Below are 26,893 nucleotides of genomic sequence, written 5' to 3'. Positions count from 1 at the left end.
TCAGCTTGCTACATGAAATTGCTCTACTGCTACAGCTCCCAAGTGCAGTTCTCCAGTTACTTACCAGGGATTCTTTGCTGGGCAGACAGAGGCCTTCTTGGAGGGCTGTCCAAGAACAAACCCCCCCTTAAACTCTTTAAAGCAGAAAATGCCTGAATATTGTCCTCTTTTGAGAAGCTTGCAGGGAAGGTACCATGGAAGCAAGTTCAGTGTCTTGGAACACTGGTTCCTAAAGCAACAGCCCCACACCAGCCCCAGTACTGAATGCTCTCCTGTGTAGCATCACCTCAGCCTCCTTTTATAGACTGCAGCGCAGCATCAACTTGAGGTTTTACCCTAAGGTAACACAAGCTCCTTTGTACACTTGCAGTGGGAAGTACACTGTCCTAGAGGAAACTGAGGTGCTGAAACCCTGCATGCTTATCTGGATGCTTCATTCCCCTGGGCCAGCCACCCACTGCAGTTAAAGGTTACAGGTTTGCATTCCACAGATGCCACCACACCAAAGCGAAGGCTGCCCATTGACGTCATGTTGAGCCCAGAAACCTCCTGTTTGCCTTCTCTTCTTTGTAAATCCCAGAATCCTACTGTCAGGCTTGGCAGTGGGGGGCTGAGTTCAAACCAGGTTTACTGACCTGACTTAAAACATGGGTTGAAACAGAGTTTAGAAGGCGCTGCTGAGTCGTTTGAAGTGACAGCAGCATGGCAGCTCCCACCAGCAGTTGCACCAAGTGAAACCAGGCAAGATTTGTAGGGTGAGATTGGACCTTTTATTAGGCCAGCTAATAAAGTCACACATTTATCCCTATGGAATACTTGTCTGTGCCCAGGCTGCTGCTCTTGTTTGGGTTCGAAGGGACCTTAAAGCTCATCCAGTTCCACGGGCAGGGACACCTTCCACTGGAGCAGCTTGGTCCAAGCCCCTGTGTCCAACCTGGCATTGAACACTGCCATGGATGAGGCAGCCACAGCTTCTCTGGGTGTTCCAGTGCCTCAGCACCCTGATAGGTGCTGTAACCGGTGCCCAGTGACTGCTCTGGGTTAAAAAAGATAGTTGGTGATGTGATATACACCGTGGTTTCACAGGGCACTAAAGCCAATGTGGTATTTATGTATCTGAAGTGTGTTGGGTTTAGTATTCAGAAAAGTGAGTGTTTTCATGATGTAAGTTGCCACAGATGAGGATACAGAGCCTAAGGTGTGGTGGCAATTTTGTGGTGCTAAAACTTCCCTCACTCCTGATGTAAAATGATTATAACCAAGTGAGAAACAGCTCTGGGAGTTTGATTCACTGGCTCTTCCAAAGGAGAACCCCAAGTTTATCAAAGGGACCATGATTCAAACCCAGGAAGAATGAGCTGAGTTACCTTGACCTGTTCTGATGAATTGTATATACGTGTGTGGACTGTGCAAGGAGGAGTGTGCTTCCAGCAGCTGGGAAGGGAAAGCAAGTGACTGCCTCTTTGATCCTGACCCCAGTCCCTGCTTAGGGAATCACTGATGGTTTGTGAACAGCTTTTCCAGCTCCAGGCCACTTATCGCTTAGTTTATGCATGCACCTTGGTCTCCACACCCCAAGCTACTGTGTATATTTAGTTCTGGTTTATGGTTCTTCAACCACTCCTCTTTCACCCTGTATCTTACGGTCTAAGAGCTGCTGTCATGGCCTAGCTCATAACTGGTAATGAGACGTGACAAAACATCAGTTCAAACTGGTGATGATTCAGAGGACTCAAGGTGAAGTTGGAACCTTCCAGCCCTTTACCCTCTTCGGTCACTGTGACTTAGCCCAGCTGTAAAATGCCCTTAAAGATTAACAAAGAGAATTGAACCATTTTATAACCTGCCTGAGCTTTAGCAGGCTCATCTTCCATGTGGGAAATGCATTCATATTGTTGAAATCGCCTTCTAAAAACACTGGGTGTGCTTAGTACCTCGCTAACTGTGAAGAACTGATCCTGTTCCCCCTCCTCAGCCCTCCCTATGGACTTCTCTGTCCACACCAAAACCTGTGCAGAAGCCCCTTGTTTGAATGGTGTCAATGCAGTGAGGGCAAGGCTGCTGTACAGAGCCATGTCCCACATTGGTGGCAGGCTCACTGCTCCCGTAATAAATCTACATCCATTTATTGCACATCACTGACATCTGCTACTTTATGTTAAATTCTGTAACCAGATCAAGGGCAAGGAAGCAAAAGATGAAAGCAGGGGAAAGGAAGCCAGGAGAGGCGGGCAGGAAGGAAGCAAAACAAGGGATGGTTCAGAGCAGGGTAGCAGGATAGAGCTGTCACACTCAGAAGGATGAGCATTACTCATTCAGATGGAGAGAGAAGGAAGATGGGTTTGTCTTCTGGGCATATAAGACTTATAAGCTTAGACTTTTCTCCTTGTTTATAACTAAGTGTTGGTACTAGATCTAAATACCAGATATACAGATAATCCTTGCAAATGTATTATTCTTTTTGTAGCTGGTTGCTACAAAGTTCTCTGCACTTCTGATGTGCCAAGGAGCTGCTGCAGCAGCTGGGAATTCAAAAGGAAGGGTATCCCAAGGCCAGTTTGGAATATGCTGTTTAAGGTTTTACCATAGGGTTTTTGCTCTGAGATCAATGAAATATGCTTCTCATTTGATTCATGCTGCAGAACAAACAGGCTGGATCTTCAGCTGCCTCTTGAGGTTGATGTATTTTCTTTCACCAAAGGGAGTGTTTTGCTTGTTCTTAACTTGTTCCTCTGCAGGAGGCTGAAACTGCATTTTAAATCTAAATGGCCCTTATAGTTTCACTCAGACTTTACATGTATTAACTCCTGGTTAATCTGTTCTCTTCAAGAGATGTTTTTCCTCTGAAAGGGTTTGCAGTATCAAAGTGAAATCGTAGGAACCAGAAGCAGCCAAGTGATGTCTGTAGAACAAGGGTAGGCTCTGACAGCTGCCATTTAAATCTGTGCTAAGACTTGGGAGATTCGGGTGAGTTGTTCCAAACTTGCAGTGCTCTTTGTATCTGTGAAGCTCCATTTGCAAGCGTGGTGTGTGTCTGTGTATGTGTAAGGGAAAGGAGAAGGATGATGTGAAGCAGTTGGCTGTCTCCTGGATATAATCACATCCAACTCCGTTGCTGATGTTTAACCACCAGCTTGCCTGAGATGATGTTTCTATAGCATGTTAGCTGTGGGAGTCATGTGGAGCACAGGAGACTCTTCATGGCAGCTTGGCAGGGGGCTTAAGAAGGTGAAACCTGATGGCTTTTGTTTCCTTTACAGGGAAATAAGCCAGAAATAACTGGAGGAAACCCAGGAGCTGATTCTCCTTGTGGGGAGATGCTCTGCTCTCCGCAAGTAGAGACAGCCTTGGTGACAGCAGAGGTTCCATGCAGGGGCAGGGCATGTCTGAGCTTGGCACCATGTTGCAGAGGGAGGGAGCTGTGGATCAGCTTCATCCTCCTCAAACCAGAGACATTTAGTTCAGATGCTGCAGCAGCACACAAAACAGGTTTGCTCCCACAAGAAGGCAGCTATGTATTTTTCAGGAGAAAGCAGTTGCCCTCCTTGTCTTATTCATCACCTATATCAAATCAATTTGTGTGTATTTGATTTAAACTTCCCTTGGAGGCCTATAATCCAGTGTGTTTTGGAAGGAACATTCAATGACTTCTCATCCTAGTCCAAAACTAGTTAATAAAAGCAGCTTTAGGCAAGCGGTACCTGCACTACAGCAGCAAAGCAGAGCTCCTGGCAACTGTTATTTTATGTTTAGCAGCTTGAACTCTGCCCTCAGCAGATTCATGCTGTAGTTTCTCAAGCTTTTCTGCTATGAAATACCTTCTCTGGGAGCTTGGCCTGCTCCTGCACGCTTGGAAGTGCCCCCAACCTGTTGTCTTTTCCACTTTAAGGAATCATTCAGCAAAATCTGTCAGGTTTAAGAACCATTCCTGGGCCCAGAAAATAAAAATACAGGTTTTTTACACAGCTAATAGCTTCAGAAAGGCTTTTTTAGCATTTTTGTTTCCTTAAACTGTGTTTTCAGTGGGCAATAGCAGAAATGGGAAGGATGCTATTAGTGGGGCGATGGTTAGACTCGATCTTAAAGGTCTTTCCCTGATTGATTCTGTGCTAAAATAGGTAGATTTGCTCTGTGGTTTTGGAAATGACACGTGTGTCGTTGTGTTTCTGTAGAGATATTCCATTGCACAGTGTGTAGATCCTAGAAAACCCTGACCTCAGTGGATTTGCTTCATGGATTCTTATAACCCTGAAGCCCCTTGTGCTTGCAGCGATGAAAATGACTCCTCTCCTCTTTGTTCCAGGATACCTGTGGTCTCTCATATGCGGCAAGACCTCTAGCAGAGCGGTGGAAAGATGGGTGTGAAAACCTTCACTCACAACTCCCCTGCGCACAGCCAGGAGATGCTGGGCAAGCTCAACATGCTCCGCAACGACGGCCACTTCTGCGACATCACCATCCGCGTGCAGGACAAGATCTTCCGGGCTCACAAGGTGGTTTTGGCAGCCTGCAGTGACTTCTTCCGCTCCAAACTCGTTGGCCAAGCAGAAGATGAGAGCAAGAGTGTGTTAGACCTGCACCACGTGACGGTGACTGGATTTATCCCTCTCCTGGAATACGCTTACACGGCAACGCTGTCTATTAACACGGAAAACATCATCGACGTGCTGGCTGCAGCCAGCTACATGCAGATGTTCAGCGTGGCTAGCACGTGCTCGGAGTTCATGAAGTCCAGCATCCTCTGGAACACTCCCAACAGCCAGCAGGAGAAGGTGCTGGATGCGGGGCAGGAGAACAGTGCAAACTGCAATTTCACCTCTCGGGATGGAAGCCTTTCTCCTGTGTCCTCCGAGTGCAGCGTGGTGGAAAGGACCATCCCTGTGTGCCGCGAGTCGCGGAGGAAGCGCAAAAGCTACATCGTGATGTCCCCAGAGAGCCCCATTAAGTGTAACACACAAACAAGTTCCCCCCAAGTGCTGAATCCTTCAACTTCTTACCCGGAGTCCAGAAATCAGCCCGTGGACTCATCCCTAGCTTTTCCCTGGACTTTTCCTTTTGGAATTGATCGAAGACTCCAGTCTGAGAAGGTGAAGCAGGCGGAGAACTCGAGGACTTTGGAAATGCCTGGGCCCTCTGAGGCCAACAGGAGGATTACAGATTATGTGACTTGTGAGAGCACAAAAGCCAGTTCTCCCCTGGTCATTGAGGAAGACGTACGTGTCAAAGTGGAAAGGTTAAGTGATGAGGAGGTTCATGAGGAAGTATCACAGCCTGTTAGCGCGTCCCAGAGCTCCCTAAGCGATCAACAGACAGTCCCAGGAAGTGAACAAGTGCAGGAGGATCTTCTGATCAGCCCACAGTCTTCCTCTATAGGTATGAGCATCTCTGGGGTTAGATACATGTACAAATAGGCACATGTGCACTTAATAACACTGCTTTGTATTTTTTTCCTGCTTTACATATGGGAAACTGCCTGTTTTTTCCCTGTTTTATGAAATGTTCCATATAAACCCTGATGTGGGGATGGGATTTGAAGCTCTTTAACTTTGCAAAAGACATATATAAAAGGGAAGCCTGTTGATCTTACTCAGTAGAGATTGAGACCCCCTTCTCACTTCTAGTTGGTCAAGTGGAGGAAAATGATTCTTGTTTTATTAGTATCAAATTGGGGACTGTAGCAATAGGACAAGGAGTGATGGGTTTAAACTCAACAGGGGAGATTTAGGTTAGATGTAAGGAAGAAGGCGCCCAGAGAACTTGTGGCTGCCCCATCCCTGGCAGTGTTCAAGTACAAGGCTTGGAGCACCCTGCTCTAGTGGAAGGTGTCCCTGCCCATGGCAGGGGGCTGGAACTGGGTGAGCTTTAAGGACCCTTCCAACCCAAACCAGTGTGGGATTCTAAAAGGCATGATCTCAACTGAGCTGCCACACCAAATCTGAGAGACTTGTGGGTGTATCCACAGAGGGATAGAATGGGACATGACATCTTGTCTAATCATGACAGCGAGAGCCTTTGTAAGAAGATCTGCAGTGTGAGTGATGGAAATGTCATCTTAATGCCCCAGACAGAAACAAAACCACAGTCTTAATCCTGAGACTCTTTCCATTTCTGTGGGATTTGGGTCTCAAGTTGCTTCTTCAGATACTGCCAACTGCTGAGAGAAACCTTTTTCCATGAAAGACAATTTTAAGCCAGTTTTGGGTTCTTCCAGCTCTGTATTAATAGCTAATACTGCAAGGATACTGTAACAACCCCTTTCTTTCCTCTGCACAGAATACATTGAATGGCTTTTAGGAAGTCAGAAGTTTTACACTATTTCTCATTTAATTACCCAAATTTGGCCCAAATCAGCTCTTTTGCTTTCAGTTCAGTGGCTTGACCTGCGCTTGGTAGTTTGTTTGCTCTGAGATGTTTAATAAAGCTTGGTTTGTTTGAAGAAGGCAAGAATGGCACATATACTAGGCTGCTTCATTCAAATAATGTATACATGAAAGGCTGCTTCAGTTAGGTAAATAAATAAAGGACAACAAAGCACATAAATACAGCCAATGTTATTACATGTTTAGTTTGGTCAGCATAACGCTGGGCCTGCTCTAAAGGAAATAAAGCCATCAGTGTGACTATTCCAGGGTTGCACTCTAGAATCAGTGTTGGTAAACTGCTCAAGTAATAGACCTTAAAAAGTAATGCAAGTATTTTCCATTGAGGACTTTATGGCATTGGGTTTGTTCCTCAGTTTGTATAGCTCATGTGCTGGTATTTAAATGGAAAATGTTTTATTTGCTGGAGATAAGGCTCTTTCTTTCTGCCAAGCAAACTTAATATCAGTTTAAATATAACTCTTGAAGTAGGTTGCCAAAATAGTACATAGATTAAAAACTCTGCTGGGAAGTCTCCAGGAAAAGTGGTCCTTGGTCAGGAATAGGTTTTAACTCCTTAGAGCTGGAACTTTGGAAGGGCCTGAGATGATTTCGGTTGGCAAGTGACTCTGCACATCACACCTGAACTCAACAGGCATCTCTTTTGAGGGCACATGTTGCTTGGGATGAAGTTTGCCATCTTCTTTTTCCTAGCCTGCTCTGGTGAGACCCCACTTGCAGCACTGGGTGCAGTTCTGGTGTCCCCAGCGTCAGAAGGACATGAAGCTGTTGGAGCAAGGCCAGAGGAGGCCACGAGGATGAGGAGGGGCTGGAGCACTTCCCATATGGAGACAGGCTGAGAACACTGGGGCTGTTCAGCCTGGAGAGGCACTGGCACAGGGTGCCCAGAGAAGCTGTGGGTGCCCCATCCCTGGCAGTGCTCAAGGCCAGGTTGGACACAGGGGCTTGGAGCAAGCTGCTATAGTGGGAAGTGTCCCTGCCTGTGGCCATGGAACTGGATGAGCTTTAAGGTCCCTTCCAACACAAACCAGTCTGGGGTTCTGTGTTTCTATGTTTGTAGATTTTATGTCACTATGGTCACGTACCTGACCACTTGTATGGCACAGGGCAGAGGATCTTGGCTGTAGTGATGATAATGTGTAAACCTAAATCTGTTACTGAGTGTGTTATTACACCGTGTTCTCCCTTAGAATGGCTGCAGAGAGAAGAAATGTGTTAGGCCAAAGTCTCCAAAGCACAGATCTGGTTTTGTCTTTGTCTTGTGTTTGAATTCCTTTTAATGCTCTTTGCATAACACTGTTAACCATCCTCAACATAGTCTTTATTCACGTTTAGCTACAAAGAGAAACAAGGCTCTTATTAGCACAGTTCTGATGTACCTAATATATGATGTAGCTAGAAAGCACTTTTTACCTCCCAAAGATGTATTTCCTTATGCAGCAACAGAAGAACAGTAAATGCAGGCAGCAAGATACATTCAAGTACAGCTTTCTCTTCCCTGAACATATTTTCCTCCTATAATTGCATGTATTTATCTCAGTGTTTTATAGTGCATTTACAAAAGCATTCCTGCCTCTCCTTCTGATGGGGCAAAAAGCTCTTATTCACAATTTGGGCCATTTCAAGGATTGTTCATTTGCAATTTATTCTGTTTGGAAGCACTTTCTAAGATGGAAGGAGACATGAAGCAAGGCCCTGATAAATAAGTCATTGTGGTTGCAACAATAGATATGTCTGAGAAGAGATATTCCTAACTCATTAACACTGTTTCCATTTGAGAAGGGAAGGCATGAAATTAATCCTAAGAGCAATTTGGTGTGTTCTTCAGTGAAGTATTGCAAGAGCAAGAAGGATAAAGCAGAATGGGATTGGGTTTTGTAATGTTATAGATTGCATAGGTGCTGAATTCCCCAAATACAGTTTGTTAACTCATGCCAGAATTAAGCATTTTGATGCTGCTGATGTTATTCTGAGTAGAAATCTCTGCTGGAGATGCAGTTTCCTCCCATCACCAGCCCATAATTTAAGGGCAATGGTAGTTCAGTTTAGGAAGGTTTTATAGAACACGCTGTCCTTAAGAGGGACAGCTCTCTGGGAGTCTGTACCACTTCTCTGGGCACCCTGTGCCAGCACCTCAGCACCCTCACAGGGAGGAGCTTCTGCCTTAGATCCATCCTGAACTTGCCCTGTTTCAGTTTGAGCCCATCACCCCTTGTTCTATTGCTGATGCACATCCCCTTTCCAGCATCCTTGTAGCCCCCTTCAGACACTGGAAGCTGCTCTGAGGTCTCCAAGCTGCTTCTCTTCTCCAGCCTGAACAGCCCCAATGTTCTCAGCCTGGCTCCATACAGGAGCTGCTCCAGCCCCTGAGCATCCTCATGGCCTCCTCTGGCCTTGCTCCAACAGCTCCATGTCCTTCTGATGCTGAGGACACCCAGACCTGCTCTTAGTGCTGCAAGTTGGGTCTCCCCAGAGCAGAGCATCACCTCACGCTGCTTGAGATGCAGCCCAGAGAATTCTTTTACTTAATGGGTATGATTGCAGGGTGGTGGCATCAGGCCAAACCAACCTTGCTTAATACACCTAAACAAGGATTCAGCACCGGAGAGAGGCCCATCTGAGCCACAGCTTCTTCAGATGAATGAGGTAGCTTTGGTTTAGTGCTACATTTACCTTAGATTCCATTTCCAAAACCTACTCGAGCTGCATTTGCTTGACTGCTGGTGCCCTGAGCAATGCCCTGGAATGGTTTTGTGTGTACATTTCTCTTGCAAACAGATGTTTGGTCTCTTTTGTGTTGCATTTCTAATGTCTCATGGGGCTCTTTCTCTCTAAGCATCTTATCAATAAATGAAGGCATTATCAACAGATATACATATGGAAGGTCTGGAACACAGTGTAGTGTAGCAGGATTGAACTTTATTGCTCAAGAAGCCTTGAATACTGATGAAATTCCTGCTTTGCAGTGCTAACACTGGATGTGTTTGCAAAACTCTGGCTCTATTTAACATAGCTTCTTCTCTAGGTGTGCCAAGTATTTGCTCTTTGAGTTGTCCATGTCCTATATAATCTGTGTGGAGAAGTGTATTTGGAACATGTTGCCTCTGAGGTTCCTAAATGATTTCCCAAGACAATTTTAGTATCTTACACTATTTGGGGAAACAAATGTGCATTCACCTGCCCCTTTTGAACACTTATTTGCATTGAATCCCCCTTTTTTCTTTGCCTAGGCTCAATAGATGAGGGCGTCACGGAGGGACTACCCACACTCCAAAGCACCTCTGGCACTAACGCTCACGCAGATGATGATGATCGGTATGTACCAGTGTGGTGTGCAAACTGTTCTGCTGTAATTACCCCCTCCAGCCTTAATCCCACTATGTTTAGTTGTTCTCCATGGACTTCTCTGAGGTCATCAGAGTACAATCAGTGCCTGAAGGTTCAGATGCAGTGGAAGAATGGAGGTGATGAAAGTCAGGATTTGCTTGCTTGTTGCTTTTAATTTCCTGTGAAGATAGTTGTGTTTTTCCCTTTATTAATAGATTAAAGCTAAATCTTCACTGTGAAACAAGTGTGGCAGTTGTATGGATGCTAAAGCTGACATAAAGCCGCAAAACCAAGTCCCCAGTCCTGGCTTCACCAGGCTGTGCTATTGCCATAAACCACACAAGAGACAGAACAGCCTTAAATCTTCTCTCCCAAGCTTTCTGCATGTAGCTTCTCACCAAGGTGCTGTGTGTCACTTGGTGTAAATATTTAGCAGTCTTTGGCTGGGCTGAGATGAGTGATTTATAAAGGGAATCCCTTATAAGGGAAGGCTGGCAGAGAAAACCAAACTAAAATGGGTCTGTTTGGTCCAAGATGTAGTTCTCTTACAACCAATGTACCTGCAAGCATCACACAAGGGTGCACACCACTGCTTTGAATGGATTTCTTTGCTTGAGTGGGATGTCCTGTAGTTAATTACCCCCTTTCTAAGCACCAAACTAGCTTTAAATAGTGTTTTGTGAGCCAAGTGGGAACCTTTGGGAGGCGTCAAGTGAACCTCCCTGTAGACAGAAGTACCAAGAGCTGCATTTTCCTAGCTCATAAAACCCTTCCTGCCATTTCCCCCTGACACCTGTTCCCCTGCAGGATTAAATCTGAAGGGAGAACAGAACATTTAATCTATCTGCTAACAAACCACAGTGCAAAAACAATACCCAGCACTTAGGATTTGAATTGACAGTAGGAGCACATGTTGGCATTGGAGCTAATCCGCATTGTGAAAGCTATAGCTCTGAAGTCAAGTGGAATACATGTTTTCAGCACTGGATTATTTCAGACATTTCTTAGGAAATTGTTGCACTTTAGCCCAAATCCCAGATACATAAAATCCATTAAAAACACTGAAAATTCCCATTCCAAGTCTCTTCCGTGTAGAAGAGGAAGGAATATTTGCCCAGGTTTGAAAATAAAGAACAGAAGCATCAGCAAAGCTGACTGCAGTTTGCATATAATTTATACAAGGGAAGTCATATGGGAATTGTGTAATTAAAAAGTGGGAATTTATGAGAATTTCAGGCTCTAGACCTAATTTTTCCTGCGAAATGATCCATTTTATAAACTCAGGTGAGAGTGCCAAGACCTTCCTTACCCCATGAATCCATTTGAATGCACCTTTAGTTGAAGGGCAGGTTGTACGTCATTTTATTAAGAGAGATTCTCAATGTCACAATCAGTTGTGGGTGGATGATGCAAATCCATATGGAAAACTGGGGTTTTTAGTCAGCATGGATTATATTTCTGTTCATAAACCAAAGCAAAAGGTGAGGCCACCTAAAGCTCTTCCACTGTTAACATCTTTAGCACAGTGGAGACAATTGTAAGTATTTAAACACTGAAGATTGCTTCTCTCTTGAGTTTCTGTGTTCAATGTGCACATTAGGAATTGATCCTTCTCCTGAATCAGTGTTTCATGTAATAATAGGCACACATCAATCTGTTAAGTATGAAAACTCCTGTTTCCCAGTGAAAGCTGTCTCTGATATTCCATTGGAGTATAATGCACTGCTCTAACACATCTGTAATTCAGCCTTGCCTGGTTTCACAGTCTGTGTTTCAAAAGGCTGCATTTAAACGGGAGCTGCAGAGGCTCAGTTATCAAAGGTCTCTGTGATCCAATAGAATGAGAACCTCCACTTAGCTCAAATCATTGTTATTTACACCTAGAGAACACTTTTAGGCTCGCTGAGCATTTTGGCACTGCTGTTTGTCAGAGTTCAGTTCAATATGTATACAGTCTCATGGTGAAAAGAAGAAAAACTGGCAAGTAGAATAGTTCAGTGTCAGAGGGAAAACATTTTAAACCCATCTCTTTATCTGCCTCTTCCAGAAAAGCTCTGAGAGGAAATGTCAAATGCCACAAGTCTCCCATTTGCAAGTCATGTAAAATGGGGTATTAATGGGGAAAAAGAAGCAGGGGGAAGAGAAAACATGTTTGTGTTGCAGATGTAGTCCCTTCCTTATGCTAAGGGCCACGGTTATGTCCCCCAGTGGTTATTTCAGCCTGCTTGCAGTGTGAGGATGGAAAGAGTCACAGCAGTCATTGGTAGCTGGAGAGCCTCATGATTCCCATTGTAGAAGCTCAGGAAGTTTCTGTGTAGGGGAAAAGCAAACTTCATCCTACATTTCTTCCAGGGGATTGTCCCTGTAGCTCTTACTGAAGCCATTCTCATCTGAGCACAGTGTGAATGGTATACGTGTGTGTACATGGATGTACATCTATGAGGAGGAGTTCTTAGTACCTGGCCAGTCAACCCTTTCTGCCCTCTGCATTGCTCATAGCTGGAATGGTGAATTCCCCACCCAGCTGAGGGCAAGGAAACCTTTTCCAAAGGGATTTGTCCCTTTGCCAGCCTGCGTGAGATTTGACAAGTGCCAGATGAGGGCATGTTGTCCATCTTGGGCCCAAAATACTTTGGGGTGTTTGATCATCAGGCTCTTATGGCAGCTGGAATTCTAAACCTCAGGCTCTTTTTGCAGTCTTTCCCCTTTCTTTTCCCTTTTCCTCTTTCCTTTCCCTTTTTCTTTCCCCTTTCCTAAGACAATTTGGGTAGCAGACTTGTCAGTCTGTGTTGATGGAGCTGTCATTGGTAAAGTGGGAAGTGTACAACCATAGCAGCTCCAGAGACACAAGCTGCTATTTCCACATCTGAGTAGAGTAAAATCTGTCCCTTCTCTAGTGAGCTGCTCCCAGAGAGGAACAGGAGTGCTCAGGAATTTGCTCAGACACATCAGAACCTTCCTTTTAAAACCCCTTCACTTACACCAAGTACATCTGGGGAGACCTCAGTTGGCTTTTGTAGGCACCTAAGTGGCAGTGAGCTGCATTCTGCCAGGCCCAGGATATGAGCTCTGGCTTCCCTCTTGCAAACATTCCCTTTAGCAAAGATCAACAGTTCTGTCAGCATCTCTGTTCCCCACAGCTCCCTGGACCCTGCTGGGTATAGAAAGAAGTGAAGGACAATCAAATTTCTTCCTTAGAGCAAATATTATTCCAGTTCCAAGTGAGACCAGAAATCCTTCTGGGGTTTACAGACTGATTGCTGCTAAGCTCCTTTTATCTGCTGTGTATCGAGAGGTACCTGGTGCTCTCTTTCTCTCCAGGTATGTCTTACAGCTGGAGCTTTTGCTGCAGAGACCCATCACGTGCTCAGAATTCAAATGCCAGCTCTCCTGGCTGTATTGACATCCATGTCCAGACAAATTGAAAGAGGTGATTCTTGTCCTCCTGCTCTGGTCTGTGGCTTTGTGTCTGCTGTGTAGGGAAATGCCTGTGTGCAAAGTACACATCTCATTCATGTGAGTGGTAAAAGTCCCCAAATTCAGCCTGATCTTGAAACCAACAACCTGGGCTGGAGGTGGAAGGGGACCAGCAGGAGGATTTGTTTAGTTAAGGGGACTTTGTATGCAACAGGAGACACATCCCATTTCAGACAGTAGAGTTTAGTCAAACTAAACTGGAGTTGTTTTGGCTGTGGGATGTTGAGGCTCAGAGCTATTCCCTGCTCCAGTGACATCTGATCTTCCATCAGGCTGGGAGCAAGCTGAAATGTAGTTCTATACAAAATAGAGGCCTTAATGCTTAGGAAAGGGAAACCCCAGGTAAGTCCAGACTCCTCTTGCTGTTGTGCTTGAACCAGATTTGTTTTCACTGCACTGTGCCCTTTAGGGAAGCAAATTCCTTGCCAGAGGACTTGGATTATTCCAGGGTAGTTTTTGCAGCTCGAGGCTATGTAGGAGCAATTAGTCAGTTTGAGCTAAATTCCTTTGAAAGGTAAATTGTTCCTTTCTTGTGTGCTGGTATTTAAATGCAGCTATTCTTGAGCTGTTCTCTTAGAGCTGATTGAATCAGACAGGGAGCAAGTATTAATCAATAGATGAATAGTTTCAACTTAGAAATATGTAATTCATTGAACTTGGATGGAAATGAAGCAGAATCATCTTTAACTTCATCCATCCATATCACTGAAGCTGCAAAATACCCCTTTGCTTCCCAGTTTGCTCAGGTCCTGAAATTCCTCCTCAGGGGCTGTTTGCTGATGGGAAGTGGTTGAGATGCTGGAAGACAGTGCTCAAAGGAGCACAAGTCAGAGGTTATTTCCCTGCCTTTGGCAGGGAGGTTGGAACTGGATGAACTTTAAGGTCCTTTCTAACCCAACCCAGTCTGTGATGCTATTCTAGGACTCTCTGGTATACAAAGTTGATGACTGTAAGGATTCAGATGCAGGTCAGAGGCAGATTTCCAGAGCCGTGTGATGTGCCAGCCTTTTTCTTCTTCTCACCCAGCTGTGTTCAAGGCTCAGCTTTCCTTTTGCTTGTTCTTTTCCCTCTAGCTTGCTTGTAAACGAATGACTTTTCTCTTTGTAGTTTGGAGAACGTTCAGTATCCCTACCAACTCTACATTGCTCCTTCTACCAGCAGCACAGAGAGACCCAGCCCCAATGGTCCAGACAGACCTTTTCAGTGTCCAACCTGCGGGGTCCGCTTCACTCGCATTCAGAACTTAAAACAACACATGCTTATCCACTCAGGTAAGAAACCTTCCAAGAATTACTACTTTATAGGCTCAATAGAATGGAATAATGCAGTTGTGCTTTAATCCCCTGCCAAGTGCTTGAGGATTTCAGTTTCAGAGAGGTATGTCTCACTGAGTGCTTGTTCTGATCCATCAGATCTGATAGTTCTGCTCATGGATGACAAGTGTTTGAGTGGACTGAAGAAAAGCTGATTGCCTGAAACTCATCAGAACAAGTAATTTCCATGAGATGCTCTAAAGTATACGTGGCTTTTTCATTCTCCTAAAGAAATTATGTAGACTGAAATTCCTCCTCTTACATGTTGTAGCTGTCTGCTGTCTTCTAGAGGAGACTCGCAACCATAAGAATATGTTGTCCATTTTATGTCCTTACATTGAAGAATGTTGTATGCCTTTGGATCTCACAGTTTTTGGAGGGTTTGCAGGACAACTGGTTTGGTTTGATCAGCAATTTAGCTCCTACAGATGGTACATGGAGCAAAAGGTTTGGGTGTATGCCTCCTCGGAGTCTTGATCCCCACATTGTTGTGTTCATGCAACAGCTATGAAAACCTAAAGTCTTTACTCTTGGTGTTTTTCACTTGTCAGCATTATCTGGCAATAAATAGCATTGAAATTGTAGTGAATGAAGGGGAAATGGAAGGGTTATTGCACTGGAGCACTTGGTTTAGCACCTTCTGGTTTGAGCTTGACTCTGACCTGCACACAGATGCTGTAGCATTTTGGGGCAGAGCAACCACAGTTGTCAAGAGGTGATTTATTTCACTGCCAGCAATTACTCCTTCAAGCAAAATGACCATCCCCTGTTTAGGCCAGCAATAATAATATGAGTTCAGCACTTTAAAAACCCAACTTCGTGGGCATATCAGCTGTGAAATTATCCCTAAGCTGGCTGCTCAAGTCTTAACTGACAGCAGACAGACACACAACAAAGCATCTTTGGCCAACCTATCAAGTAGGCAAAGGATTTGGATGGCTGTTTCAGTGTAATCAGCATGCAAAAGAAACCCTCAAATCTGTTTCATGTTGGCAGTGTTTTCCCATAAGCAGAATGGCTGTGAAGAGATTTTCCTCCAGCTATCAGAGGAAATAGATGCCTTTGGACAGTCCAAGAGCATGACGGGGTTTAGCTCCACAAGACAATATCCTGGTGTATTAACTTGTTTTCATGTGCTTAACAAGGGGTTTGAGTGTAACCTTAACTACAGCTTTCTGTGTCTAAAAGCCCCAATTAATAGTTGAGCTCCTGCTTTGAACATAAGGAAAAGCAGAGTGGAATTAACAGCCTGGGCTGATGCACATTCAGCCTTTTGAATGAACCTTTTTCCTTCCTTGACAGCCCTATTATGAATAGAGCTGCAGATTCCAGGTTCTTGGCCTCGTGGTTGGATTGCCACACTTTGTGGAGCTCAGAGTTTTTATTCAGTCTTAACTTTTTGGTGCTACAGCCTTTTATGCTGTAATAGTTGTGTTGGGGTGGGATTCCATGCGCTCGGCCACTGCCACATGCTGCACAGCTCTTATGTGTAAGGGGTAATAAGTGCAGAATGAACCAATAACAGAGTTTCTACATGAATACATAAAGGCATGAACCTGAACTGTCTTGGAGGGCTGCTGAAAATGGTTGTCCAGAGAGGTTCCCACGCAACATAAAAGCTGCTCCTGCCCCCTTTTATCACCATTCCTGCTGCATGACAGGGGCATCCTTGTGCACACAGTGCCCCTGCCAGAACACTTCTCTGAGGCCAAAGGCAGCCAGGAATAAAGCCCATTGCAATTAAGGGCAGGCTGATAATTGCATTGTTGGGAACCAGTCTGGCACAAGAATCTCCTGAGATCAAAGGACTTCAAAGGTGGTTTGAGATGACTGCTGCAGCAGATACTTTTTGGCTGTGGCTGAGGATTTTAACCATGGTTTAATCCAGGGAGGCTTTTGTTGGTGTTAAACTGTGGGGAAGCACAGTGTGAGTGTTAGGGACAGGTGTCACTGCTATGAAATGCAGTGGCACTTGGGTCAGAGGAAGTGGAGCTCTGTTCTATATGTCCAGGGGAAATTCAGGTTGGATATAAGGAAGAAACACTTCCCTGTGAGGATGATGAGGTGTTGGCAGAGAGAAGCTGTGGCTGCCCCATCCCTGGCAGTGCTCAAGGCCAGGTTGGACACAGGGGCTTGGAGCAGCTGCTCCAATGGGAGGTGTCCCTGCCCATGCCCATAGAACTTGATGAGCTTTAAGGTCCTTTCCAACCCAAACCATTCCATGATTCTGTGGCTCCTGCCTTTTATAAGCGAATTGCTTCCCAAAGCAGCGCTTTGCTGTGCGTGTGCCCTCTTCCCATCGGGAATCCAGAAGGATGCTTCCCCTGGAGCTCTGCTTCCAGCAGGTGACCGAGTGTTCCTTTGCTCTCTCCTCCACAGGCATTAAACCCTTTCAGTGTGACCGCTGTGGGAAAAAGTTCACCCGCGCTTACTCGCTCAAGATGCATCGCCTGAAGCACGAAGGTAAACGCTGTTTCCGGTGCCAGATATGTAGTGCCACTTTCACTTCCTTCGGGGAATATAAACACCACATGCGGGTTTCCCGGCACATTATCCGCAAGCCTCGGATTTACGAGTGCAAAACATGTGGCGCCATGTTCACCAACTCTGGGAATTTAATCGTTCACCTGAGGAGCTTGAACCATGAAGCGTCAGAGCTAGCAAACTACTTCCAGAGCAGGTGAGGTGCACAGCAAAAACCTACCAGGGAAACGTGCTTTTCTCTCCTTTTCCTAAATCATCTTTTCCTGCTTGCAGGGCAGCCTGCTGTGCCTGTCCTCAGGCTGCCAGCCAAAGCATCCTTGAGCCACTCTCTGGTGTAGTCCTGGGTCACAGCGTCTGAGCTGTGTAGGAGGGCACTGAAGGATGCGCAGGCTGCTTCTGGGTTGCTTCATTTCTCTTTTCAGTAGGATCTCTGGACAGGCTGATGGTGTTCAACCAGAGCGTTACGTACTGGAGTATCTGTGGAGTCCAGTGAATGATTTGCTACTCAAAACCTGGTCATTTACATAGGGAATAGACTTACAACAACTGTATTTTAAGCACTTGCTCGATGTGGAAAGGTTGAATGACTCCATGCCTTCTCTCTTTTCATTTTCTGGGTAACCTGTTACTAAATGATTAGACAAACAGGGTCTGAAATAGTAAGGGCCAGTTGTGCATTTCTTGCTTAGCAGGGCACAAAAGACTTGGCCTGACTCACAAAGGCACTTCATTAAAGGGTTCTGAGGTTCAGCCAAGCACTGTGTTCCCATATCGAAATAAATGTTTATAACTGTTGGAATCTGAGATAGGAAACCACAAACTTGGAGAACGATGGATTCTGCAGCTATTAAACCTGTAGAGAGAGTGCAGCTCGGTGCCAGTCTTGAGCAGAGCAAGACAAATGTAACTGTCACAGCATCTACAGCAGCATCCCTCGTGGTTTCCAAACACGATGCTTTTCCCCCTACAAAACATTGCAGCATTTTGTTGTGTTTGGTTGTGTCAGCAGTGATGTAACAGGAGAAAAATGGCAAAACAAAGCAGGAAAGCCAGGCAGTGTTTTTCCAACAGAAGATTGCTTAAAAGTACAAGTGCTTCGGATCTGGGGCTTTACGCAGGTCTTGTTCTTAGCACTTGTGCTAAAACTGGAGCTGTTGTTGTGGAAAGCACTTGATTGTTGTCACCAAATGCAAGTCAGATTAAAGAATGTGATTTTAGGGCCTACAGGCCTCCCTTTAGTTTGAGGCTTAGTGTATAGTGAGTTGGGATTTGAAGCTGCTGTCATTTAAGAACAGGACTGCTTTTAGATGGTTTAGTACAAGGAGGAACCAAAGCAAACATGTATATATGTAATACATATATACTTGCCTCAAGTGCACACTCATGTCTGGTGCTTGACATGTGAAAATACTACTGGGAGTTTGGTAGATCTTCTTTGGGTGCATCCATAGGAAGAGCATGTTCCAGAAGTGATGTCCAGAAAGGGCTGGAATGGGAAGTAACTGCGTGTGATAGGAGTCAAGAGCACAAAGCACCACTGCGGGTGGCAGAACCCTCCCCTTGTGCTTGTGCTCTGTGAGGGGAGTGCTGCTGCTCTTTCTGGGGTGGATCTTATGTCAAAGGCCACATCTTTGCCAGTGCTGAACTCAGTTTTGTTTCTGCTTTGAAAAGCTGGGTGCTCCCTTTCTTCCAAGGAGGTTTTCAGTGCCAGGTGATGTTCCAGACATTAACTTTCATTCTCTGCAAGGTGGTACAGTCTAAGTAAGAAGAGGTTGCTATATAGGAAATAAGGATGCTTTTGAATACATTCTGTGTGTGTTTAAATGGGAACCAGGGTATAGTGCTTAGTGAAGTATGTCACTGTGATGATCTGAGGGCAATGTGTAATGAATATCCTTGTTCTCTGTGCAATGCTTTGTGTAGCTTGTGTGATATAAACTGCTACCTGTGGTGTTTGTGTGAGAAATGACATTTCTCTTCTGTCCTTTGTCCCTCTTCTAGTGACTTCCTAGTACCGGACTACTTAAACCAGGAACAAGAAGAGACCCTCGGGCAGTATGAGCTAGGGGAGCATGGCTTTGAAAGCAACTCTTCTGTCCAAATGCCTGTCATTTCACAGGTGTCATCAACTCAGAATTGTGAAAGCACTTTCCCCTTGGGGTCTCTGGGTGGGTTGGCAGAGAAGGAAGAAGATGTGCCAGAGCAGCCAAAGACTAACGCCACTGCTGAGGCAGCCGCAGGTGACCCTCCGAAACAGGAGCTGTCATCCATTACTATTGAATAAGTCATGGTTTGGTTTCATTTTTGTTCTTTGGAAAGTGCCTGTGTTTGGTCCTGTACATTTTAATTTAATTTTTGGGTTTGTTTTTAAGAGAAGTGGGGAGATTTTCCCTTTTTCCTTTGTAAGCTACGCTTTAAACCGAAAACTGCTCCAGATGTTACGGTATTTGTCATGACTGAACGCTCACTTCTGTGAATAAGACTGATTGCACAAAAAAGGATCCTGTCAGAACACCATGGAAGCTGTGAGACACCTCTAAAGAAGAACAACCGATTCAGATCACTTTATCTCTTCTTCCACAGTTAGAGCAGCTCATTGCGTTTGTCTTGCTTCTGCAGACCCTCTGGTGAAGGGAAAGGAATCAGAGGAAGCCTTTTTAAAATGACAAGCATTGGGAAGCGTTCCTGAATGGTTCTAACTAGTTTTGAGTGGATGCTTTAATCTCCTGCATAAAAAATGACACTTCCTAGCTCTGTGCCTGCTGGTTGTCAAAGCACTTACTGTAACCCTTCTCTTGGAAGCAGTAAGCAGTTTTGAAGCTCACAGCCACGCACATTGTCCCTTTTCCATCTCAAAACGAATCAGTTTTGACAAACCCGGTGATGTCATGCCAGGTATTCCTCCTTCTGATATCCCAGGCCTTTCAGCAACTGCTTGATCAAACCACATTTGCCCATCTAAGGTTAGCATAATGGTGAGGAATGAATTGAGGCTGGAAAAATACACATCCATGCAAGCCTGACAAGTATCTTGTGAGTGTATGTCCCTGTAGAAGGGGAACCATGTGTGAAAATGAAGGTTTTCCCAATAAATTCTTCAAAATCATGGCCAGATTGTCCTCAGGAAGAGCATTCCTTCATGAGGAAGGGAAGTTCTGGTCGCTTCCCCCTGTACTTTTGACTGATCTAACTAGAGGGAGTTTATAGCTAGGGAGAAATGAGCTCTCTTGTGCATTGTTGCACATCTTCTGTTTATCCATATGCATGTATAGCTTCTGAGAGGTTTATCAGGCTTGTTTTGAACAAAACAAGCAGTTTATTCTCTTTAGAGGCCGACTTTCTAACCCAACAGGGGGTTGTTTACAAAAAGCCTATAGAGCAATGATGAACTGTTCCTGTTTCCAGGCGTTTGAAATCCTTGCCAAGTGGGTTTAGTACAGGCCATGACTCCAGCTCCGCACCCAGCTCAAGTAAGCAATAAATGGAAAGGTTTGCCATTTCATTTATTTCCATTGGTAGGAAAAGCTGCAATTTGAGGCTGGGGGCTTTTCAGAGCAGGGAGGTTTGCTTTGGTGAGGCTCTAGAGCTGCTTTGAAAGCAAAATCCAACAGGAGGTTGGTGGTTTTCCTTACTGCTTCTGAAGGGAACTCAAGTGTTGGATGCCAAAATGCCTACCACTAAGTATTCCAAAGGCATGACATACTCCCTTCGTTTCGAATCATGTGTTCTCTCTGGGTTTGGTTTGCACAGACATGAGGAGGAAATGAAATGGATGGAGAAAGGTTGCCCCTGACAAAACAGAAGGCACAAAAATCATGTTCTATTGCAAGATAGCTTTGTACTCTGTTAGCTTAGGCAGCTCTGATACTCTGTGGCCCCGAGCTGGTTCTACTAATAGCCAACCTGGGTAAGGAAGAAGGTTTATTGCCCTTTGGAACGAGCTTAAAGGGTTTCAGTGACTTCAGCAATCTTCCTCTGCTGTGTTTTAGGTAAAACCCACACATTTTAGTTAAACAGAGCAAAACCAGTTGGGTTTTAAGTCCTTTCCAAGTTACTGGAATGAAGTTTCTGCACCAAAGGGTGTTTTAGGAACATGCTGCAAAGTTCTCTGCTACAATCCAGTCGTGTGTGTCTACCTTTGTAAGTCTTCTTAAAAGGGCTTGTAGGAGAAACTCTCTTTTGGGGATGCTGCACTGTGTCTGTTGATGGGATGAATTGAAGACCAGTTCTCTTCTTCCACTTCCAATTCCTGTCATTGAGAAACCAATGCCTTTTGCTGAGTTTTATCCTGAATTATAGGGCTATGACACTGATCTCAAATACATCATTTCTTTTTGTCTGATACGTGTTACTCCACTTTGCAGGTCTATGAGAATCCTTTGTGGTTCCTCTGGTAGAAAGTACTTCACACACAAATGCATTTCCAGCCTGCACAGAGGCCAGAATCAAAGGTGGACATCATCTTCTGTCAGAATCTGGTAATTTCACCCTTTAGGTGCTTTGCTAAACAGGGTGAGGAGTTGCACAACTACAGCATGGACATACTTGGATTAAACTTGTATCAGAAGGCAAACTGCTTTCCCAATACCAAAGAGAAGGGGAGGGGGGGAAGACTTTGTAGCTCTAACATGTTCTTCCTTGAAAAGCATCATTAACTGCTAACACCTTGGCACAAGGCAAGCCATGGGTTTCGCTGTTCATTGCACTGAGTTATCATAGCATCCCAGACTGGGCTGGGCTGGAAGGGACCTTAAAGCTCATCCAGTTCCAAGCCCTGCCACAGGCAGGGACACCTTCCAATAGAGCAGCTTGCTCCAAGCCCCTGTGTCCAACCTGGCATTATCTTTTCAACCCTGTAGTCTCAGTGTAACATCTTAATTCTCACTTTTCAGTCTGATTCAACTGCAGGAACAAGAGAGTTTATTTGGTTTGCTTGGTTTAGGCTTGGGTTCACTTGTCTGTATTCCCGTGTGTAATTGTTTCTTGTCAACAGCTCTTTTCTCCATTGGAGCAACCATACATGAAATACAAATATCACTTTATTTCTCCTCCCTAACTTGTTGGAAGTGCTCAGTTCTTTGAAATGCTGGTGTTCTTCACAGGACAGATGTAAAACATAGGACGTCTTAAACCAGTCCCTGTTTCTAATATGCTTAGATTCCAAATTGGGCGAGATGGAGATCTCACTAAGCTGGAAGAAACTTGCCTTAAAATACACTTGGGTTTAAACCTAAAGCTTAAATTTCTTTCAGTCCATTATCAGAGGGAGTTGAACTCTGGGCTGCATTTTCTTCTTTTCTCTCTCTTCTTTTTCTTCTTTCCCTTTTGTTCTTTCTCTTATTTTCTGCTTATTTTTTTTCTGGGTTTTTTCCCCTTTTTTCTTCCCCCTCAGAAAAAAACCCAACCATTATTTGAAATGCATTTATATTGCTGCTTGACAGGGATCCCTGAATGCCACAAGCGTTGAACTGGAAGGGACTTGGAGGTGATCTTCAATCACTGCACTCCAGACAGAGTCAGCACAAGAGGTTGCTCGGTCCAGGCAGAGAAACATCAGCCAAGGTGGATGCTCCCCAGCTTCTGTGGGGAGCCTGTTCCTGTGTCTGGCCACCCTCACCCTCAAAAGGGGTCAGCATCTTTAGGTGGCATTGCTTGTATTGCAATCTGTGCCCACTGAGAAAGGGCTGGCTCCATCTTTGTCCCTTCCCATCCATTGGTTCTGACCACTGCTAAGACAGACAAACCAGATCACTCTCAGCCTCTATCCCTCCAATCCCTTCATCTTTAAGTTACAAGTGATTTAGTCCCAAATAGCTCCACATCTGACCTGTTGCATATTTCTTTGTCATTGAGTTGTCTCCAAATCCATCCACAATGTGATTTCTGTCCTGCTTTTGTGTGTCCTTCTCCCACGTGGCACCAGTCTTTGCACTCGGTAGCAAACCCTTTCCTCCCCTGTTCATTTTGCAAGCAGAGTGCCTTCACTACCACAGAACTAGCCAGGGACCTGGATCCTCGGAGTCTGTGCAGGGTCTTTACTCCTTGTGTATCATGTAGAGCAGTACATCTGATGGGAACAACGGGAAAGGAAGGGATTGGCTTTGTTCCTGATTTAATGTGGTGTTTTGGGAGAGGGGGAAAACTGAGCAGCTTTTTATTTCCCCACAAAGAGTGGAAGAAAAAGAAGTGATGTTTTAACTGTGCAAGAGGTTTGGCTGAGTCGGGAGGGTTTGGTTTGGTTTTCCATGCAGAGACTGGAAATCCATAGGGACACCTACACTTGTAGCCACTGAAGCTCCTGGTCAGAACTGCTTTTGTCACTGTTAACACTGCATTAAACGAGACGTGTGTTGGAGTTTGAGTTCAGTTGTCAGGCTCGCAGATACTATGGTCAAGTCTCTCATAGTGAGAGATTAGTAAACTTAATGGGAAATGGTTCTGGGTTCACATGTATCTTGAGTCTAAAAGGTGTGAATTTAGGCTTTTTAAAAGAAGTAATAGCTGCCAATGCAGTCAAATATATTTTGTAAGACTATGATCCCTATATGTCCCTTCTGGGATAAAATGTTACTGTTTTTAAGCTATGGTTTCAAGTTTTTATATGAGGGCTTCAGTCGTTTCTTGGTTGCTGGCTTTCCCCTCCAGCCCCAGGACATAAGAGCACTGAGACTATTACTGGTCTCTCTCTGAGAGGAACCAGGAAGCATTCTATATGCAAATAGAAGGGGAGCTTTGTGCACCCTGCAGGGATGGAGAAACTGGGGCTGTAGGAGCGCCCGTTGCTCCTGCGTCCATTGCAACTTCCACACCATCAGAGTATGGGAAAATAGCTAATGTTCATTCAGATCCATTAAGTTGGAGTTTTGCTTCCGAGGTGAACCCCAGTTTTGGAGGGTTCTCATCTCCAGTTATGGACATCATAAATTCCATAGCATCTCGATGGCAGATAAGAGGGTTCAAGGCCAGATGGAACCTCAGCCCCATCCGAGGTCCCTAAGAAATGGAGTCAGTTCCAAGTATTGGAGGAAACGTACCATAAAAGAACCAAATGTGAATTCCTTTAATGCAACAGTGCTACTGCTCTGGGTTTTTGTTAACTCAATGTGTGCTATCACAGTAATTCAGTGTCCCACAGGTCTCAGCTACAACCCTGGTTGCACTAACAACAAAATGAAGCCAACTGAGCTCCTGGTGCTGTGTGGCAACTGTTAACCTACAGTCTTCCTGAGGGTTGTTGAAGTCCCCAGAGGAGTGATGTTGTTTCACCATTCCTTTAGCTGATGCATGCTTTTGATATCCTGACCTATAGCCCTGGCTACACCAAGTCCTTGGACAGCTTCTTCGCCCTGTTCCCGCAGTGCCTTCACTTTAAGGTGCTGCCCTATGGTGAAACCCCGACGAGGGAAAAGAGGGAAAACAAAAATGTGAATTAAATTATTGTTGGGCTTCTTTGTGCATTTTAGTACCAGTGAAACCCCCTTTAACTTGTGCCAGTCTCCGGTCACCAGCCGTATATCCCGTTGTCATCTCATCCCCAGTACAGCTTCTCTTGTTGATGCTGGCCACAGCTAGATTACTTGGCATGTTTATTGACTTCCCCGAGTTGGGTTTTTTTTGGGTTTGGTTTATGTTTTTTAATGTATACGATGTTTAAATACACTTCACATTTTATAGACTCCTATCTGGCTATTAGTATTTTTCAGGAACCATAGTTCTTGGTGGCTATATCTATTTTTGTGACTTCTTTTGTAAACCAAGTGCCGTTTCAACGTTAAAATCATTTTTAGAGTTCTTGTAACCAATGTGAATATCATGGGTTTTCCAATCTGTTCTGAGCCTGTAGTGTTTGCTTTGTGATCATCTGTGTCATGTATATATTCTGTATAGTTACATTGTATTGAAATACTAGCTTGTTTGATATAAGAAAAGTATGTATTGGGTACCTTTTTGCTAGCCTGGTTGTTTAATCTTTAAAAAAAAATGGTCTAAAATACAAAAAAAAAGCCAAACTGGTCCCATTATAGGTCAAAATTAAGGGGGGAGAAAAACTAGTTTTGAGTGTCTTTGGATAGAAACATGAAGCTAAGATTTTTCATTAAAATATTAATGTTTTATGGAGTATATCTTTGCTTTGTGTCGTTATTTAACCGCAGAGGTTGGCTCGAAGCACAACAGACCAGCTTGGACCTAGGGTGAGAAGGTGCAGGTCGGGTGCTAGAGCTACGTTCTCTTACAGCTTTTGCTTGTAGTTGGTCTCCAAAGGGAGGAGTATGAGGAGGACTCGCTGGTGCTGAAGCTGTCATTGAGGAGGAAGGTGGCTTAAACCAAGAGAAGTGTTATTGAGATGACTGGAGAAGTGATGTGAGTGAGGAGTATTAAGAATAAAGTCCTCATTTCTGTTTAATTTTGCATGGTCTATCACATTTCCTTTTGTTAATGTTCTCCTCTAGGCAACAGCCATCTTTTAGTGATGGAAAACCAGCCAAGAATGAGCCAAATCCCATTAGTCAAAGCAGAAGATGGTTAATAAGGACAGTAGAGAGTCATCGTGATCGCAGCCGTGAGCTTCAGAATAGGCACAGAACAGCCTCGGTCATGGGACTTAAAACACACCTCTGGTGTTCGTGGTGACCCTTGCAGTTCATTTGCCTTCACACCCACCTGTGTGTCCGAGCTGGAATGCTGTCGGGATCAACACATAGCTAGGGCACAGGTAGGAAAACAGGAGGTTGGTAATTGCTTGGCTGGAATGATGGTAAGTCTGCCCAGTGGCCTGTATGGGTAACCAGCAGGCTGCCATAATGGATATGCTCCAGTAACAGAACCATAGAACGGTTTGGGTTGGAAAGGATGATCCAGTTCCAGTCCTCTGCCATGGGCACCTCACACTAAGACCATGTCACCCAAGGCTCCGTCCAACCTGGTCTTGAGCACTGCCAGGGATGGGGCATTCCCTGCTTCTTTGGGCAGCCTGTTCCAGTGCCTCAGCACCTTCACAGTAAAGAGCTTCTTCCTTCTGTCTAATCTGACATCTGACACAGGAATGAAAAGGGAAAAGCATTCCATGGTGCAGAGTAAGTGGCCACAATTAACCTTGGATTGGGAATGGGGCAGGGAAAGGTGGGACATTCCAAGTTATTTTCCCGAGGAGCTTGTGCAGGGATGAGTGTTTTATCAACAGTGTGGCTGAAAGAGGGAATGTGTTTGGTGAAGGCTTGGAAAGAGAATGAAGGTTGAGATGGAAAAGTTTTAAGCCTTTTGGTCTGCAAAAGCAAGGATTTTGCTGCTTTGAAGGCAGGCAGAGCCTGTTAGGAGCACGCAGTGATGCTTAGCAGAGCATTCCAAATGTGAAGCTGTGTGACTGTGTATGAACTTACACTATCATCACCGCTGAGACTCATACCTTTGATGGAGCTCAAGCTTCAGGCTTCTGACTCGAGGGGGTTTTGCAAAGCACAACCATATGGTTTTAGTATGAAACATCTTTTAGACATCCTTAACAAAGCAAGTGAAGGTTTTTCTGTGGCTTCCTTATAGCATTGAAGCATTTCATTCCTGACAGTAATGAAGTACTGTTTCTTTTGCACAGAGGCTGAGATTGAACTCATAGCTACCGAGGCCATTGTAGGGCAGGGAACAGAGTTCTCCAAGGGCTTCCTGGTGAAAATGAAGCTGCTAAGAGAAACCTGGCTTGGATTATGTCTAAAGGGCTTGCTGCATGCTGCATCTGCATAGTACCGAGCCTAACTGTCATCATCTTAGAGCAGAGATTGCAGTGAGACCATGAGCGAGCAGAGCAGGGTAAGTGTGTACATGGTAGAGCCTTGGTTACAGCTCAGAGATGTGTGGCTTTCACTCATCCTCATTATGGGGGCCTGGTAACACTATTTTCAGAGGAGACACGTGCTCTCA

At 44.8% G+C, this 26,893-nt stretch overlaps 1 protein-coding gene across 4 annotated transcripts in view; it reads left to right on the top strand.

Moving 5' to 3' along the window:
- ZBTB44 (zinc finger and BTB domain containing 44) overlaps positions 1-25,102 on the top strand; it is a 37,239-nt gene extending 12,137 nt beyond the window's left edge. The window contains exons 2-7 of one of the 4 annotated variants that reach the window (XR_004550316.1): positions 4,304-5,373; positions 9,611-9,695; positions 14,292-14,455; positions 16,877-17,177; positions 18,983-19,944; positions 20,387-25,102. Coding sequence is in view for 2 of the 4 variants with exons in the window: in XM_034069533.1 (XP_033925424.1) it covers positions 4,356-5,373; positions 9,611-9,695; positions 14,292-14,455; positions 16,877-17,177; positions 18,983-19,265 (1,851 nt within the window). In the remaining 2 variants the exon portion in view is untranslated. Of the gene's footprint in view, positions 1-4,303; positions 5,374-9,610; positions 9,696-14,291; positions 14,456-16,876; positions 17,178-18,982 lie in introns of all 4 variants that reach the window. The other 3 variants (XR_004550315.1, XM_034069533.1, XM_034069534.1) reach the window with 3 other exon arrangements.
- Positions 25,103-26,893: the final 1,791 nt, after the last annotated feature.

This window comes from Melopsittacus undulatus, chromosome 15 (genome assembly GCF_012275295.1).
Source record: "Melopsittacus undulatus isolate bMelUnd1 chromosome 15, bMelUnd1.mat.Z, whole genome shotgun sequence".
Taxonomy (NCBI): domain Eukaryota; kingdom Metazoa; phylum Chordata; class Aves; order Psittaciformes; family Psittaculidae; genus Melopsittacus; species Melopsittacus undulatus.
This window is presented reverse-complemented; position numbering and strand designations above follow the sequence as displayed.